The 16200-nt window shown below is 40.5% G+C and overlaps 1 protein-coding gene across 5 annotated transcripts in view; it reads right to left on the bottom strand.

The window, feature by feature from the left end:
- The window catches only part of DCBLD1 (discoidin, CUB and LCCL domain containing 1), a 67141-nt gene extending 51363 nt beyond the window's left edge, over positions 1-15778 (bottom strand). For 2 of the 5 annotated variants that reach the window (XM_063813379.1, XM_054686210.2), the window contains exon 1: positions 15522-15776. In XM_063813379.1, coding sequence (XP_063669449.1) covers positions 15522-15774 — 253 coding nt within the window. In that variant the 5' untranslated portion in view covers positions 15775-15776. Of the gene's footprint in view, positions 1-3459; positions 3669-13372; positions 13465-15521 lie in introns of those variants that run through there. The other 3 variants (XM_009451894.5, XM_009451895.5, XM_016956217.4) reach the window with 3 other exon arrangements.
- Positions 15779-16200: the final 422 nt, after the last annotated feature.

Here is a 16200-nt window from a genome sequence, read left to right as displayed (position 1 = left end):
GTTTATCTGTTCCTTCCTTTCGACTGTAATTTCTTGCCAAAGCACATGATGACTAAACTAAGTATCATTTCCTCCTCTTCTAGACTGAAAGCTCCTCTCAACTATAGAATATTTCTAGGGTGGTCTCTCTGTAATGGGCCTAAATCCTGGTGTCTGTTTGGAGCCACAGCTGGTTTGTGACACTGACCACCACTTCCTCAAAACAATTTACAAGAACAAAACTAGATGTATGAAGCTTAGATTCTGGAAAAAGGTGCAAGTATTCATGAATATTTCAGAACTCCCAAAGTGATCTATGTACAGAATTTAAGTATACAGATTTTAATTCTGAACATTTGGAAACAATCTAAATTAGAAATGAACAGCCAAACTGATATCTCCAAGCAATGTGATGTTAAGGAAGTTACTCATGTTTTAGAAGAATATTTAACATGAAAACACTTTAATACAGAATATATTGTACACACATAGATGTGTAATATTTAAAGTGTTTACTTCTATGGTATAAGTTTACAAGTGATTTTCATTTTATTTATACATTTTTCTTCTAAATATTCTATAATATGAATACATATAAAGGAGAAAAATAATATAATTAAAACTACCAAATTCACCTAACATTCTTTGTAACACTAAAGGCTACTTTCAACATTAGCCTCATAATACAGATAGGAAGAAGTCTCGGACTGTCATTAAAAATTCAGGAAACAAACAACTAGGAACTTAGTATACTGTAGTTCTCACTTCAAGAAGTCCAGTCAAGAGAAGAAAGATATATTAACAAGTAAATTCTTGAGACTAACTTGACAGAGTTACAGAGATATGGACTCAGTATCTATTCTCCAAATGCCTGAAATTAATGGATAGGTCTCTACCTTTTAGCTTTTAACATCAGCTATTCAAGAGTTGTCGATATACAAGCTACTTTCTAAATAAGCTTAGAACAAATCCTAGATGCTTGTATACACAAGCCAATCCTTTATTTAGTCTACTTTAATTCCATCCACTACAAAAGGAAAACAATAACTTCCTTAAAAGACTATTTCCCTTTGATAAGAAATCATGTTCCACTAAAAGAAAAGCAAAATAAGATATACCTGGTATGGACTAAGTTCTGCAATGCTAGAAAGTATGATTAGACTTTAAAAGAAAACTTGTAACTGAATTGCACTTGTTGGAAAATGATTTGGGTGGAGTAAACTGAATAGTGCAAATATACTTTAAAAAAATTTTTTTTGAGACGGAGTCTTGCTCTGTCGCCCAGGCTGGAGTGCAGTGGCGCAATCTTGGCTTACTGACCTCCGCCTCCCAGGTTCAAGCAATTCTCCTGCCTCAGCCTCCCGATTAGCTGGGATTACAGGCATGTACCACCAAGCCCGGCTAATCACATATACTTTTTAGATTGATTATTAACTAGTCCTTAGAGTAAGACAGAAACCTCAAGCTTTTTTAAAATTATTATTATGGCCTAGAGTTAGAACACAGATTTTTTTATCACACCCCAAGTAATCACATATGCATACACATGCATAAACAATGAACAAAAGTTAAATGATACCATTATTTTATTACATGTAATGCACTGTGATTATTTCCTATTCTATTCAGTTTCATTTTTGTTTTTGTTAAAGCATACTGGTTGTGCCTACTGAAGTGATTTCATTACCTATTAATGGGTCCTAACCTGCAACTTGGGAAAGAGTGCTCTAAAATATCACAAAAGTAAAACCATTTCTAAAAACATGATTTCATTAGTTGTATCCTTGCTCTTCTAATATTCAAGTTACAACAGGTCTCAACACATATACAATCATCCATGTGTGGGTGTGAGAAAATTTCTTCCCATGTCTAAGATCAAGTGAGCTCTTGATGACTACAATCTTTTCAACCACAAAGGAGAGCTTGCAATTATTACAGAGTTTTGTCTGATGGTAGGGCAAACAGATTTTCCAAGATATCATTAATTCCATTCTCAGCCTTACTCTCTTAGAAACTTTGCTCTTCTTCAATTGTGCTTAGCTTTTTACCTTGTAGGCCACCAGAAGCAAAAGAAAAACAGGAGCAAAAGGGCCTCAGTTGCTATGTGAGAATGAACAAAGGCAAAACAGAACTTGTAATGATAAAACAAAATAATTATTCAAAATCTTCAGTTTTTCTGAAAGGAATATGGATAATAATACTATGCTGAAAGAAGTTACAGCTATCGACTAGAAACACATGACCATGTTTTATAAAACTGTTTGACAATCTCTTTCAGCTTTATTCTCACCACATATAAAATAGATGCTAATGATATGACTAGTGATCTAATAAGGATGATAATGCTGTTGACTCAGCAGATGAAACATTTGAAAGTAAAATAAAAGGAAACACAAGGAATATGTCAAAAGTCTCTCTGTGGAAACTTTCAACATTCCTATCAGCTAAAAGTATCACTTAAAATAAATCAGTCTGAATGTATGAAAATGAACCAAATCATTTAAAGAGATCCTATCTACGATTCCTCTATGATTCCCTATATAATGTGGGATTACTTCCATCAGTGTCCAAAGACATCAATAATTACCATGTTAAGATATTTAAAAGATTCATAATTTGCTGCCAAAGGAAAAAAATCTCAAAATCTAGCCAATGCTATTCTTTAATGTGCTATACATAAAATCAGTGAACACTGCAGTTCTTGGTCACTCTCCAGTCTTGAGACTTCTGCTGAAAAGCAAAAGATTATTAGAAGGCTTGTGATGTGGGGGAGGAGAGTTGACACACCTATCATTTCCTAATTCGTAAATTATTTCCATATACTTGGGAGGTGACAGAGCATAATGGTTACGACCTGGATTCTGGCACAGCCCTGCCTAACACTGGCTTTGTGGCCTTGGGTGAGTCTTTTTACCTCTCTAAGGTAAAACTGAATTCCATCATCCATAATATAAAGACAACAATAGTGCCCAATTTCATGAGCATTGAAAGGGAGAATGCTAATAAAAACAAAGTATCAAGCAAAGAGGCAACCATATAGCAAAAATTCAATATATTAACTGCTACTATTTTTATCTTAAAATTCTACACATTATTAAAGTATCAAAAATATTGCTTTGAATTAGCTGACTTTGTCCAAATTCCATCACCCCTTGGCTGTATGATCCTAAGAAATCCCCCATTTAGTGAATATCAATTTCCCTCATCTGTAAAATTACCAACCATAACTGGGTGTGGTGAAGATGAATAAGGCTGTGTGTGCTTTAATCGGCTGAGAAAGTCTAATTAGAGTGCATTTCCCAGTATTTATCTAATACCCACTTACTGCTATGTCAGCATGTCCTGAAGTAGATACTGTGGTACTAGTCTGGGTGGTTTACCAGGGGGTTATGCCCTCACCCTCCTCAAAAGAGCTGCAAGGTCAGTAAGCTTGCAGAATCCCACCTTTTTCTTTACCACAGAACATCTCAAAGCCCTTACAGTGCATAGTGAAGCTCTGATGCGTGTTGCAGTTTACAGCATTTCCCAGAAAACTCTTTCCTCTTGGGGTATCTCCTGGGAGTAGTGTTCTGTGAGACATAATGGTGAACTCCTGGGTTAGACTCTCACAAGTGGGACACACAGAGAGATCCCATGATAGGGCTTCTGGGATTGAAGATCTTATGTGGAGAAGCGGACTTTGGCCTCTGGAGTTCTAAAAATGATACTGAAGTTATATTATGTGACTTGATTCAAAAGCAAGACTTTTCTCACCGTTGTTATTAAGTTACAAGTCCTTTGTGGGCATCTACAACAAATTGGACACATTGGTTAAGAGAAGTTTCTTAATTTCAAAGACTTTTAAGAAAAAAAAACTTGTTTGTACAGCGAAACAATTCTAAGACAACTGTTTTATCTCTGTTGAATAGATGCTTAGAATAAGGAAGTCAGAGAAAAGAGGCTACTGACCTTTGTTAATAATGTCAGGATGTTGATGTAATATCCAAGCTGCCACTGCTTCAGTTGAAGATTAAGTCAAGAAATCTTTCCTGCCGCTGGAACATGCTAGCTTTCTCACCTTGGTTTCATGTTAAATATGCATTCTGCCAATATTCAGATAAAGTGTAATATTGATACTGACTTTTCTCTCTGGAGTCCAGAAAAATCCAATATTACCAAGTAAAGACAAAGTTAAACTGAGTTTTATAAATTAAAACTGTAAACACTTCTCCTTTGCACATAGATGTGAGCTTTCACTTTCACAGATAATAGTTTTTTAAAAATTGAGAGCCAAAAAGTTATTGGGAAAGGAAAAAAATAAAATTATGAAAGGGCCCTTACTAAAAACTAGCATTTACCAAACATTCATTGTAAAAAGTAGCAGATACAGTGTTCTAAGGACTTTATATTACCTTACTTAGCCTTCATGACAACCATATCTGATAATGATAGTTTTTAAAAATTGATTACAAATTATTTCACATACATATATATACAGATACACACAAAGAGTAATTTCACAAACATCAAAGTGTATACCCAGTAGCTTATAAGATAGGACATCTCCTATACAACAAAACTGAAGCCCACAATACCCTTTCTTCACCACACATCCCTCCTATTATCTCTATTCTGTGTGTGAAGGAGTCAAGGCTCTGAGATGCAGCATAACTCAGCCCATGTGGCTGGGCTGGGATCAGACCCTAACCTGAAGCTAGTCTGACCTCAAAGACGATGGAATGGAATCATGTGCTCTAGTGCCACTACTGCCTAAGTCACCCATCTTAGAGGTGACAAAACTGAGGTAGCGATATTTAAGACATTGCCCAAGCTCACATTACTGCTGCGCAGCATAACTGATATCTAGTTTTTTGTAGTCATACTTTTTGTCTCAAAATTAACATGAGAAAAAAGTCATGTTTAATTAAGAGTTTTTTTGTAAAAATTATGATATGAGAAGTTCTATCATCCCCCTTTTTAAATTATCGAAGTACTCTTTACTAGACTATTAAGGGAAAGGTCTAATGAGAGGTGCGTATTTTACTTCCAACAAAGGTTGTTCATTTTGCTTAGCTCCTGAAAGATGCTTTGTAAAAGAAGGTGTCAGTGTATTAAAGTGCTACTTCTCACACTTCAGTATGCAAACTAATCACCTGGGGATCTGTCAAAATGCAGGGTCTGGAAATTCTACACTTCCAAAAAGCTCTTATTAGTGACTGTTCTGTTGGATCCTGTAAGATATATTCTGAGTAGCAACAGACTGTAAAAGCCCTCATTATTAAGAGGGATATTGCCATGAATATTTTTTAAAGTGAAAGAAAATCCTCAAGATAAAAATTTTGTACGGTTTAATTTTAGTATCTATTCCTAAAATTGGAACACATCTGTATCTGATACTTATTTTCACTCCAGATTTCATTTATAAGTCTAGGACAGGCAACAATAAGTTCCAGGATCTATAGTTAAGCCAAAATGGCATTTCTGAAACCTGGATAAAAGTGTCAATTCAGGAATTACTTGAGCATACTGTGGAAAATAAACAAAGAAATAGGATGGGAAGGTTTGTGCAAGCGTAGGTTTATGCACCATATCCACAGAACAAGCAATCAATGTTTACTGACAAGAAAATAGCAGATCTCACTGGGGAGACAGATGGTATCTTATCATACATCTAATAAGGTATGAAACATGAGAGTTGAGATAAAAAATAAACCTCATAAAACTCATATCATAGTCCAGCCTGAAAACTATACTGCTTTTGCACATTCCATATTCTGTACTGCTGGACGTATTGCAATGCTCTAAAAGCAATGGTTAGCTACCAGTAAGGACTTTAAAAAAATCTTAATATTTCTATGGCAAATGTGATCACCTCAAATATAAACCAAAGACTATGAATTTCAGGCTTAATTGCATAAGTAACCCCCTCAAACTGTGTTCCCCTATGACTTCTTTTCTAACTTTTTCTCCCCTGGATAGGAACATATGATGGGTATCCTTGGAGACAAAGGGCAGGAAACCATTTCAAGGCATTTAGAATTGTAAGATACGTGCCTGGGTCCCACTTTGGGCACACAAAGTAAATGTGTCTTGGGTAAATAATTGTTTCTCTGAATCTCAGTTCCCTCAATAGCTCTCAGAATTGTTGGGATTAAATTCGATGTAAAAAACATACAACGATTCAAAATACATATGAAGATAGAGGTTTAAAATTTGTCTATATGAAAAATCAGACTGGACAAGCAACAACAGTGATTGGATGCTTAAACCATACAGTGAATTGTTGACAGGGAAATACTTTCACTGAGTCAGAAACTAACATTCCAAAGATTACTTGTAAGTCATAGAGAGACGGCAGTTTTATAATGGAGAGATCGATGTATCACTTCCTAAAGTCACTGGTGATTCTGAGCATCACTAAAAGTGGAGCAATAATCACAACAATAATAACATATGCGTCCTATTGTGATACAATTAGAAGTACATAGCACCTTTGAGTACTTTTACCAAAAACACTTAGTCTGAATCTAATCGAGTCTTTAGGTCAAATTTCGGGCTTATACAGAAATACAGGTATAGCGCACCAAGTAAAAGATAAACTACTCCGAAGCAGTGAGTACACTTTAGGACGTGAGCTGTGTCACAGAACAACGGAACCTGGTTTCCTTGCAGGAAAAGAAAAAGCATGTGGGTGGGGGTCAGTGATAGATTAAAAGTGACTAAAGAGCCATAATAACTAATATGTAGACCTTGTTTGGATCTTTGTACAAACCAAAGGTTAGAAGACATGTTTAGGATAGCTTGGGAAATTTGAATATGACTTGAGTATTAGAAGATATTAAAGAAAAACTATTAGTGTTCTTAGGTGTGCTCATAACATTGTGGCTATGCAAGAAAATATGTAGAGATTCAAATTAAATAGGAAAAAAGTCAAGAAATCCTTAATAAATTTTTAGTTTATTAATAGATTTTGAAGTCTCAAAAGACTTGTAGACCCTTCTGAGCTGGCAGCGACAGTAGGTACAGGGCCATTTTTCTGTCTGCAATAGGCCATCTCTTATTTTAGTCTCTTGGCAAAGCAGGAGCTTTCCAGGGATCCCAAAAAAATGGTGGGCGGAGTGGGGGCAAACCCTGGTTCATTTTATTCTCAAAATAAGCAGCCTCCATTCTAAAATCCTCAGAATGGAAGCAATTCAATATATGAATCTCATGTTCCAGTGGTCCCATGGGTCATTAAGCCTCTACAGTTTTCTCTTTTGGGCTGAAATCAACCACATTTTAATATGAGGTAAACTTGCTTTTGTGAAAAGCAATAAAAAGGCTGAATTAAATCCACTCAGCCATTTAAAAGTTAGGCAACAAACGCATAGATGTTTATCTATTTTCCCTGTAGGAAATTTTATGCCTTGGTAATTCAAATTTAACTGGACATCACACTTTTAATATCCTTTTGTCCTGTTTTTTGTCAGAAATAATAGTGAAATAACGTTTTTCTTTCCTTTGTTTTTCAAGAATACCGTGCTTCTTAAAAATCATTTACACTCAACCTTTAAGCACAACCACTAAACATGCTCAAATGCAAAAATGGAGCTATACATATTATTAGTTTGCAAGGATTTTAATTTTGTGATGAAAGAAAACAAAGACTATTCTTTTTTCAGTAAATGTAAATATGTTGAACACTGAATAAGAAGGCCACAACAGCGGTTATAATTTGAGTTTGAAGATGCTGACTATAAAAACTAACTTGGGTCTCAATAAACTCCAAATAGTCTAACAATGAACAAGCCTGATCCATTCAATACAAATTAAGAATCTCACCAAAGAAGGATTAAAAAAATACACCTTACCTTTCTGATACTTAGTATGTTTAAACTTATGTACTTTTCTCAAATAAAGTATGAATAGGCAAATTATTTGACTCCATTAGTAACAGAGAGTAATTTGAATAATATAAAACAAAAACATTGACAAGACACATCAATTATAAGTTGGCCTGGACAAAAATTCCACTTTCCCATTAGATATTTCTCAGTAGCAATAAATGACTTAGAAATAAGTTTTTGGTTTACTTCAAGGCAAATTCTAAAATAAATATAAATATGGAATTTTTCCAAGTAATATAATAAAAAACTTTCAATAAAACACAGATTTTAAAAATCAGAATATAAAAGCATACACAGACTAGGTAGCAGATGGGGGAACCCAGGTATTAGTTTTATTGTTGTTCTTTATACCTTTATTTATAGTCTATAATTTTGTGTCTACACAATATTTAATAAAAACAATAGTAAATGTGTGTGTACACACATGTATTTGCTATAGGGGTGTGTGTGTGTGTGTGCATTTACATAAAAATATATAGAACCAAAACATGTCCTCAATGGTTCTGTGTGTAGCATTTTCCATGATTATGATGTATCAGGACAATGTTATTTATTGACACCCTACTTTGTTTCACAATTGTTCTGCTTCTGTTGTAAGCATTAGGGAAGATCATTGGGAAAGTAGGGAAGAAAGCTCCAACCTAAGAGAAATTTATTCTTTTTTTTTGAGACGGAGTCTCGCTCTGTCGCCCAGGCTGGAGTGCAGGGGCGCGATCTCCGCTCCCTGCAAGCTCCGCCTCCCGGGTTCACGCCATTCTCCTGCCTCAGCCTCCCAAGTAGCTGGGACCACAGGCACCCACCACCACGCCGGCTAATTTTTTGTATTTTTAGTAGAGACGGGGTTTCACCAAGTTAGACCATGATGGTCTTGATCTCCTGACCTTGTGATCCGCCTGCCTCGGCCTCCCAAAGTGCTGGGATTACAGGCATGAGCCACGGCGCCCGGCCTCTTTTTTGCTTTTTAAAAAAGAAGCTCAAGCACAGCTCTATTTTTAAAAGGGGGGTGGAATGGGGGTAACACAGAGCTACTTAAGCTGTTACCTCATTTCAGTATTATCCTTTGCAGCTTTTCCTACAAAAAAAATCTACCTAGCCTAAAATTATTGTTGATATGGTTTGGATGTTTTGTCCCCTCCAGATCTCATGTTGGAATATGATCCCCAATGCTGGAGGTGGGGCCTGGTGAGAGGTATTGGATCATAGGGACAGATCCCTCATGAATGGCTTGGCACCATCCCCTTGGTGATAAGTGAGTTCTTGCTACTACTTCACACAAGAGCTGGATGGTTAAGAGCATGTCTCTTGCTCTGTCTCTCACTATGTGATGCACATGCTTCTCCTTCACCTTCTGTCATGATTGCAAGCTTCCTGAGGCCCTCACCAGAGGCTGAGCAGATGCTTATGCTATGCCTGTACAGCCTGCAGAAACTTGAGCCAAATACACTTATTTTCTTTATAAATTTCCCAGCCTCAGATATTCCCTTACAGCAACACAGAACAGACTAATACAATCATATATAATTATATACAAGACACAAAGCATTTCTGCAAATATTGGGTATATTATTACACAGCATGTAGCTCCTAAGGAAATAGCTAATAACGAGATTAATAAATCAAGTAGAAATGGCAGTAAACAGTAAAGTCATACACGACAATATGGCTTAACACAGTGCTGATGTCACAAATGCCTAGACACTGTCCCCAAATGATGTTTGAGGTGAAGTAGGCCCCTGATACCCTAAATGTATAAGCATTAGCAGACCATAGGGGACCCCCGGTCTAAATCAGTGGATCATTTGCTCCCCCCTCTAATCTCAAGACTGCCGGCCCCTCACTCATGGCAGTTTTCCTGCTGTTGCCTGTAAAAGGGTCTCGGAGATTCCCGGTTCTTTTTAGAGTTGAATTTAGTTATTTTCTTTTTGAGACAAGGTCTCACTCTGTTGCCCAGGCTGGAGTACGGTGGCAGCATCACAGCTCACTGCAACAGCTGCCTCCTGGGCTCAAGGGATCCTCCCACCTCAGCTTCCCGAGTAGCTGGGATTACTGGCATGTGCCACCACACCCGGCAAATTTTTGTATTTTTTGTAGAGTCGGGGGTTTCGCCATGTTGCCCAGGCTGGTCTGGAACTCCTGGACTCAAGTGATCTGTCCACCTCAGCCTCCCAAAGTACTGGGATTACAGGAGTTAGCCGCCCTGCCCGGCCTAGTTATTTTCTTAAATACCTGCACAGTGTTTCCTAACGCTCCACAATAGTCATATATACAATTTCTGTTTAAAATAACATGAATATTATCCTCCTTTCAATTTTTTCAAACCTCAACCACAGCATTCATGCGCTGACTCAGGAACTAGTAGTTATCTGGAGCCTGCTATGTGCCAGGCACCGTACTGGGTGCTAGTGGTGAAAGAAGAGGCTGAGATTCATCTCTGCTTTCATGGATCTTAGGGAATCCTCCAATGCTTACCCCACAATCCCACAAAACCCCTCCTCTTCAACTCCCACTGAAAGGCAAGTTTGGCAGTTGGTTCTAGATTCAGCATACCAGCGCTCACAGTCACGACTCTACTTCCACATCGGGTAAGAAGTCATCACATGCGTTTGCTTTATTTTTCCCATAAACTAAGTCTCCCTCACCCAGTAAGGCAAACAGCTATTTTTTTAATATACAAAGCAGACAATGAACATCTGGAAGATGACATCCACATGACTCCTCAGTTTGGAAAAAGGCAAAACTACTCCTCAGTCTAATGAAAAAAAAAAATCTGAAATTCTGGCTGTATTTTTCCCTTCACCCTCAATGCCAAATTTCTAATATGGCAGAATGAATTTCTCTATTTTACATATATACTTTCAGACTTTTACATTCAACATTGGATTAGACATACAATTTCATTACTTTGCCATGTCCAGGTTTTAATTTCTTTTCTTTTTTTATTTGAGACTGGGTCTTGCTCTGTTGCCCAGGCTGGAGTACAGTGGCTCAATCTCAGCTCACTGCAACCACTGTCTCCCAGGCTCAAGAGATCCTCCCACCTCAGCATCCCGAGTAGCCGAGACCACAGGACACCACGACACCTGGCTAGTTTTATTGTATTTTCGCTAGAGATGGGTTTTCGCTATGTTGCTCAGGCTGTCTCAAACTCCTGAGCTCAAGTGATCCGCCTGCCTCAACCACCCAAAGTGCTGGGATTACAGGTGTGAGCCACCTCTGGCCAGTTTTGATTTCGTAACTAGAGTGAGGTTGAGTCTTACAGGGCAGGAATTGTGTTTTCACTGCCTTCTCACCCCATCCTCACTAAGCACCCATCCCCTATTGAGCTCCCAATATGGCCACTGTTCAAGGCACAAAACTCATAGACCTTATAATCTAGTAGGAGGAAGGCAGACAATCTAAAGTGTAAATTATACACTTTGTTGGAAGAGGGTAAGTGCTCCAGAGCAGTGGTCACCAACCTTTTTGGCAACAGGGACCGGTTTCGTGAAGGACAATTTTTCCGTGTATGGGGCTGGGTTGGAGGGGGATGGTTTCTAGATGAAACTGCTGCACCTCAGATCATCAGGCATTAGATTCTCATAAGGAGCGTGGCAATCTAGATGCCTCAAACACGCAGTTCACAATAGAGTTCAAGCTCCAATGAGAATCTAATGCCCGGCTGATCTGACAGGAGGCGAACTCAGGCGGTAATGCTCCATTATTACCTGTTGCTCACATCCTGCTGTGTGGCCCGGCTCCTAACGGGCCAGTGACAGGTACCAGTCTGCAGCCCAGGGCTTAGGGATCCCTGCTCTAGAGAAAACTGAAAGCTAAGAAGGGGAATATGGAGTTCTGGGAATGAAGAGAGGGTTTCAAGTGCTTAGGAAAGTTCTCCCTGAGAGGACAACATCTAAACAAACACTGAAGGAGGAGCAAGCTTTGTGGATATTTGAGGAAAGGCTATTCCAGGCAGAGAACAGCATGTGCAAAGGTTCTGAGGTAGAACAGTGCTTGTCATTTTGGAGAAATAGCAAAAAAACCAAACGGCTACAGAGGCCTGAGTATGGGGGAGCATTTCAGGGAATGAGGTCAGAGAGGCAGTGGAGGAGACAGAACAAAGAGTCCTCAATATTTGTCAAATCAATAGTAATAAACAGTAATGAATACTAAGATAGCTAACATTTATTGATTTGTTTTAATAAAGAAAAACAACTAATTGCTCTAATACGTACAGAGTTGACTTTATGCTTTAAGACACATGTAGAAATAGGTGTAAACACTATGGGGTATATTTCCCAGAACAAACTTTTTTCCCCTGCTTTAACACAACTAAAACCTTTGCTAAATGCTGCAATTAAATTCATGCCCCCACGTATCTTAAAAATAAGACATAATTCCTCATAAATGTCAGATGCCTTACTAATTTCCAAGCTGTGGTTTTTTAAAATGATTTTCAAGTCTGTGTCAGTTCCACAAGGTTAAAGGGTTCAAACTGTAACATGAAAAGTTAATAAAAACAGTTTGGGACATTATTCAGAGTTCAAATTCTGCTTTAAACATATCATTTGATTTGTTTAATGAATTTTTTAACATAACCTCTTTCTTCTCTGAAATATTAATATATAACTCACTGTTTCTGAGTGTTACAAATTATATCTACTAGAGCCAAAAGATATTGTACATATTGTTCTGCTGGCATGTTCCCTTCTTTCTGCTGTATTTTCATTTAAAAGGCATCCTTACATATAGAAATAAGCATGCCAAGAGAGCTGGGCTTGATAAACAAAATTAATTAGTAGAAGCAGCAGATGTACACCTTTATAAAGAATGTCAGTAGGCTCTTTATTACTTGGTTTCCATTAGTTAGGAAGTAATTTGAAAATATATCCTAAACACAAAGAGATTGTTCAGTTCAACTCCAGGAACACTGAGCACCTTTGTCAGATACTAGGAAGACAAAGACTATATAGTCCCAGTCTCTGCCCTCAGGATCTTACAGTCTACAAGGCTAGCTGTCCAGATGAGACAACAGAACGGTGAGTGCACACACTGGTACAGAAGGTGACAGAATAAATTTGTGCTGATTTTTAAAAAAGCCACTCACCTAAAACATCATCTATCAGCTGATCCTATGTCTAACCCAAAATAAATGACAGATGATTTAACAGCAGACCTTCTAAATAACAAATTAAGAGTTGGGCAGAGGGTTTTGAAGCAATTCTTAAGTATGCAAGATTTGAATCTACACTTGGAAGTTTCCTCAGAGATCAAGCGCTCATTTTGATTCTTCACTTAAATCACAAGGGAATACTTTAGCTAATAACCATTTGCAAATCTTGTGGTGGAGAGAGAAGCAGGGAGTTTTAGGTTGCACAAATTCATTACACAAATGAAGGGTATTTTATTCTACAAAAATGTATATCAAGGTAATAAATTTGGACTAAATCCAAACCTACGAATTTATACAAGTGGAATAAAAACTAATGATCAACTTAATGTCTTATTATGAAAGGTCAAAATTATGTGAAACAATCTATGTAAATATGTACCTTTAGTTAAATGGATCCAGAAGAACAGGGCATAAGGAGCCGAAATAATCCCAAGCTCTGGCCACTAAACCCAAATGCCTGGACCTGGCTGGCTGCAAACAATGGGAGGGGTGGACACTTTTTTAAAAATTTAATTCAAGAAAAACACCAGATAGGCAAGCAGTTGCCCTACAAAGGACCCAGTATAGCTTTATGGGGTCACCAGACTCTGACATACAAAAAATTAATTAATTGTATTGATTAGGCTTATAAACATTCAGGTTAAGTTATACCATTTGTTTCCTAAAACCACACAATAAATAAAAGTCTAATAAGAAATTGCCTATAACACAGATGGTAGCATTTTATCACAACCCTAACATTATAAAATTATAAAGATTTGAAGCCCAGTAAGAATCTAAGCAACCACACATGCCTGTAGTCCCAGCACCTTGGGAGGCCGGGGTGGGCGGATCACTTGAGCTCAGGAGTTCAAAACCAGCCTGCGTAATATGGCTAAACCCTGTCTCTACAAAATATACAAAAATTAGCCAGGTGTGGTGGGATGCACCTGTAGTGTCAGCTACTCAGGAGGCTGAGGTGGGAGGATTGCTTGAGCCCAGGAGGTTGAGGCTGCAGTGAGCTGAGATCGTGCCACTGCACTGCAGCCTGGGCGACAGAGTGAGACACTGTCTCAAAAATAACAATAATGATAATAGGTTTTTAAAAAGAATCTAAGCAATCACACTTGTTCCTAGAGAACCGCTCTCACAAAGTGCCCAGTTAACAGCCTGGATGACCATACAAAATCTAAATCTTTATTGGGAAAGATAAGTGACAGCTTTGGCCAGATTAGTACAGGAACATACTGCTGGACTGATTCTCACAGACGTACAGTATTAAAGGTGCACCTTCAAACTGTGAGTTGAGAAAAAAATAAAAATATTTAAAACATCCATTATAAAAGTCCTACGCATTTAACAAAATCTTACGTATTTATTACAAATTTACAATCTGCCTAGTATTGTGCTACAGTACCAGACAAAAATCACTTTAGGGTTTTGGGGATTTTGTTTTTTTAAACAAATTGGTATGTAATATAAACTTAGGAACCACCACCGCCATCTCGAGTATCAATGTTTCAGAATGGAGGCATAGTTCAGTGAAAAAAATGCCGGCATTGGTTTTAGTTTTGATTCTTGTTTCACCAGAAAGCATGGTGGTTGGGGGAGCTGTCAAAGTACTCCGGATAGACTCAGCGCCATTAAATAAGCTCAGGCATATAGGGCCAGGAGCAAGGGAGGAGAGGAAACACTGAAACAACTCGGCAGAAAGCTGGCCCTTGCTATTAAAAAAAAAAAAAAAAAGCACTAATTAATGAGGACGAATGAAATAGGGACACCCAGGGCTGGTAAAGGGGGTTGCTGCTTTAATCTGCTGGACAGGCAGAGGGTAAACTCGGTTGTGGGTTAATTAGGTCTAACTCCAAGTCAAAGACCAGCTCCAGAGAAAAAGCAGCCTGGTTGAGAGTCTACCGGCTCAAATACACAGGAAGCCACACGATTCCAACTTGCGGCGCCAGCAGGACACTCGAGAGGAGGTGGCAGTACCGCCTGCTCGCCAGCGTCCAAGGCCAACCTCGGCAAACGTGCCCCGGCCATTCCGCACGAGCCCCGAACGCACACGCCGGGATTCCAATTCCGCGCGGGAGGAGCGACGGCAGGGAGGGCAGGGCCCAGCGCCGGCCGAGGAGCGGCTTTGTCAAAAGGCAGCTGGAAAGAACTGGCCCTGCACACGTCTGTCCCCTAAGGCGACCCTCGGGGTCAGGTCACTTCTCACGGGGCCAGCAGAGTCAGGAAGTCTGGAAACTAAGTGAAATGGGCTGGGGGGCGGCGGAGAGAAAGTGCAGAGACGCCAGGTTAATTCTCTGGTTTTGGGGGAAGGAAGGAGTTTGGTGGGGGAGCGACAAGGAATGCAGTAACCTACTTCACCCCCAGCCCCGCGGGTAGAGCCGGACTCCGCGGATGGCAGGCGGCGAGCCCGACTTCCTCCCGCGCTCCGTCCCCCCAGGCCCGGCCCGCCCCGCAGCCCTCGGCCCGGCCCGCCCCGCAGCCCTCAGCCCGCCCCTGGCGCCTCGGGTCCCGCCGCCAGCCGGACGCGCTCCACTCACCCAGCTCCTCCGCCTGCAGCCGGAGCGGGGCGGAGACCGCGAGCAGCAAAGCCAGGAGGCCCGGCCCGGCAGCCCGCGCCAGTGCGCCGCCGCCGCGGGCGCCGGGCACCATGACCCCGCTGGGCGCCAGCTTGGCAAGCTCGGCCTCCCCTCGACGGACCCCGAGCCGCAGCTGCCCGGGCCGGGCCGCCTCCTCTGCGGACGAGCGCGGCGCCGGGACGGGGCGCAGTCGCTGCCCCGCACCGAATCCCATTGGGGCGGCTTTGAGCCCAGCCCTGCGGGGGCGTCTCCCGCCCGGCCCCGCCCCGCCCCGCACGTCGGCCCCTAGAGGAGGAAGTCGCGTTCCCAGGCAGTGACCGACGGCGAAGCCGGAGGCGAGCCAGGCGCCGCCCGCGCTCCCCTCCACGTATCTGGCGCTCCCTGCTGCGCTCCTTCCTTGCCTTCCTCCCCACCTGCACCAGTACACGTGAACCTGCTAGGCAGCAGGACACCTCGTCGCCGGACCCGCCCCTCGCCGCATGGTGCGGGAGTCATTCCTAGAGGGGCTGAGCCCGCGGCGGTGCCTTGGGAGGCTGCCCCCTCCAGGGTTTTGCCAGCCCGCGGGGATGGGCATGCCAGGGATAGCAACACCGAGGGACTCGAAATATTTTGATGATAGGATGATGACAGTGCCAAGTAG

The sequence above is a fragment of the Pan troglodytes genome, chromosome 5, assembly GCF_028858775.2.
Source record: "Pan troglodytes isolate AG18354 chromosome 5, NHGRI_mPanTro3-v2.0_pri, whole genome shotgun sequence".
Classification (NCBI taxonomy): Eukaryota; Metazoa; Chordata; class Mammalia; order Primates; family Hominidae; genus Pan; species Pan troglodytes.
Note: the sequence above shows the minus strand (reverse complement) of the source record. Positions and strands in the feature narration are given on the sequence as shown.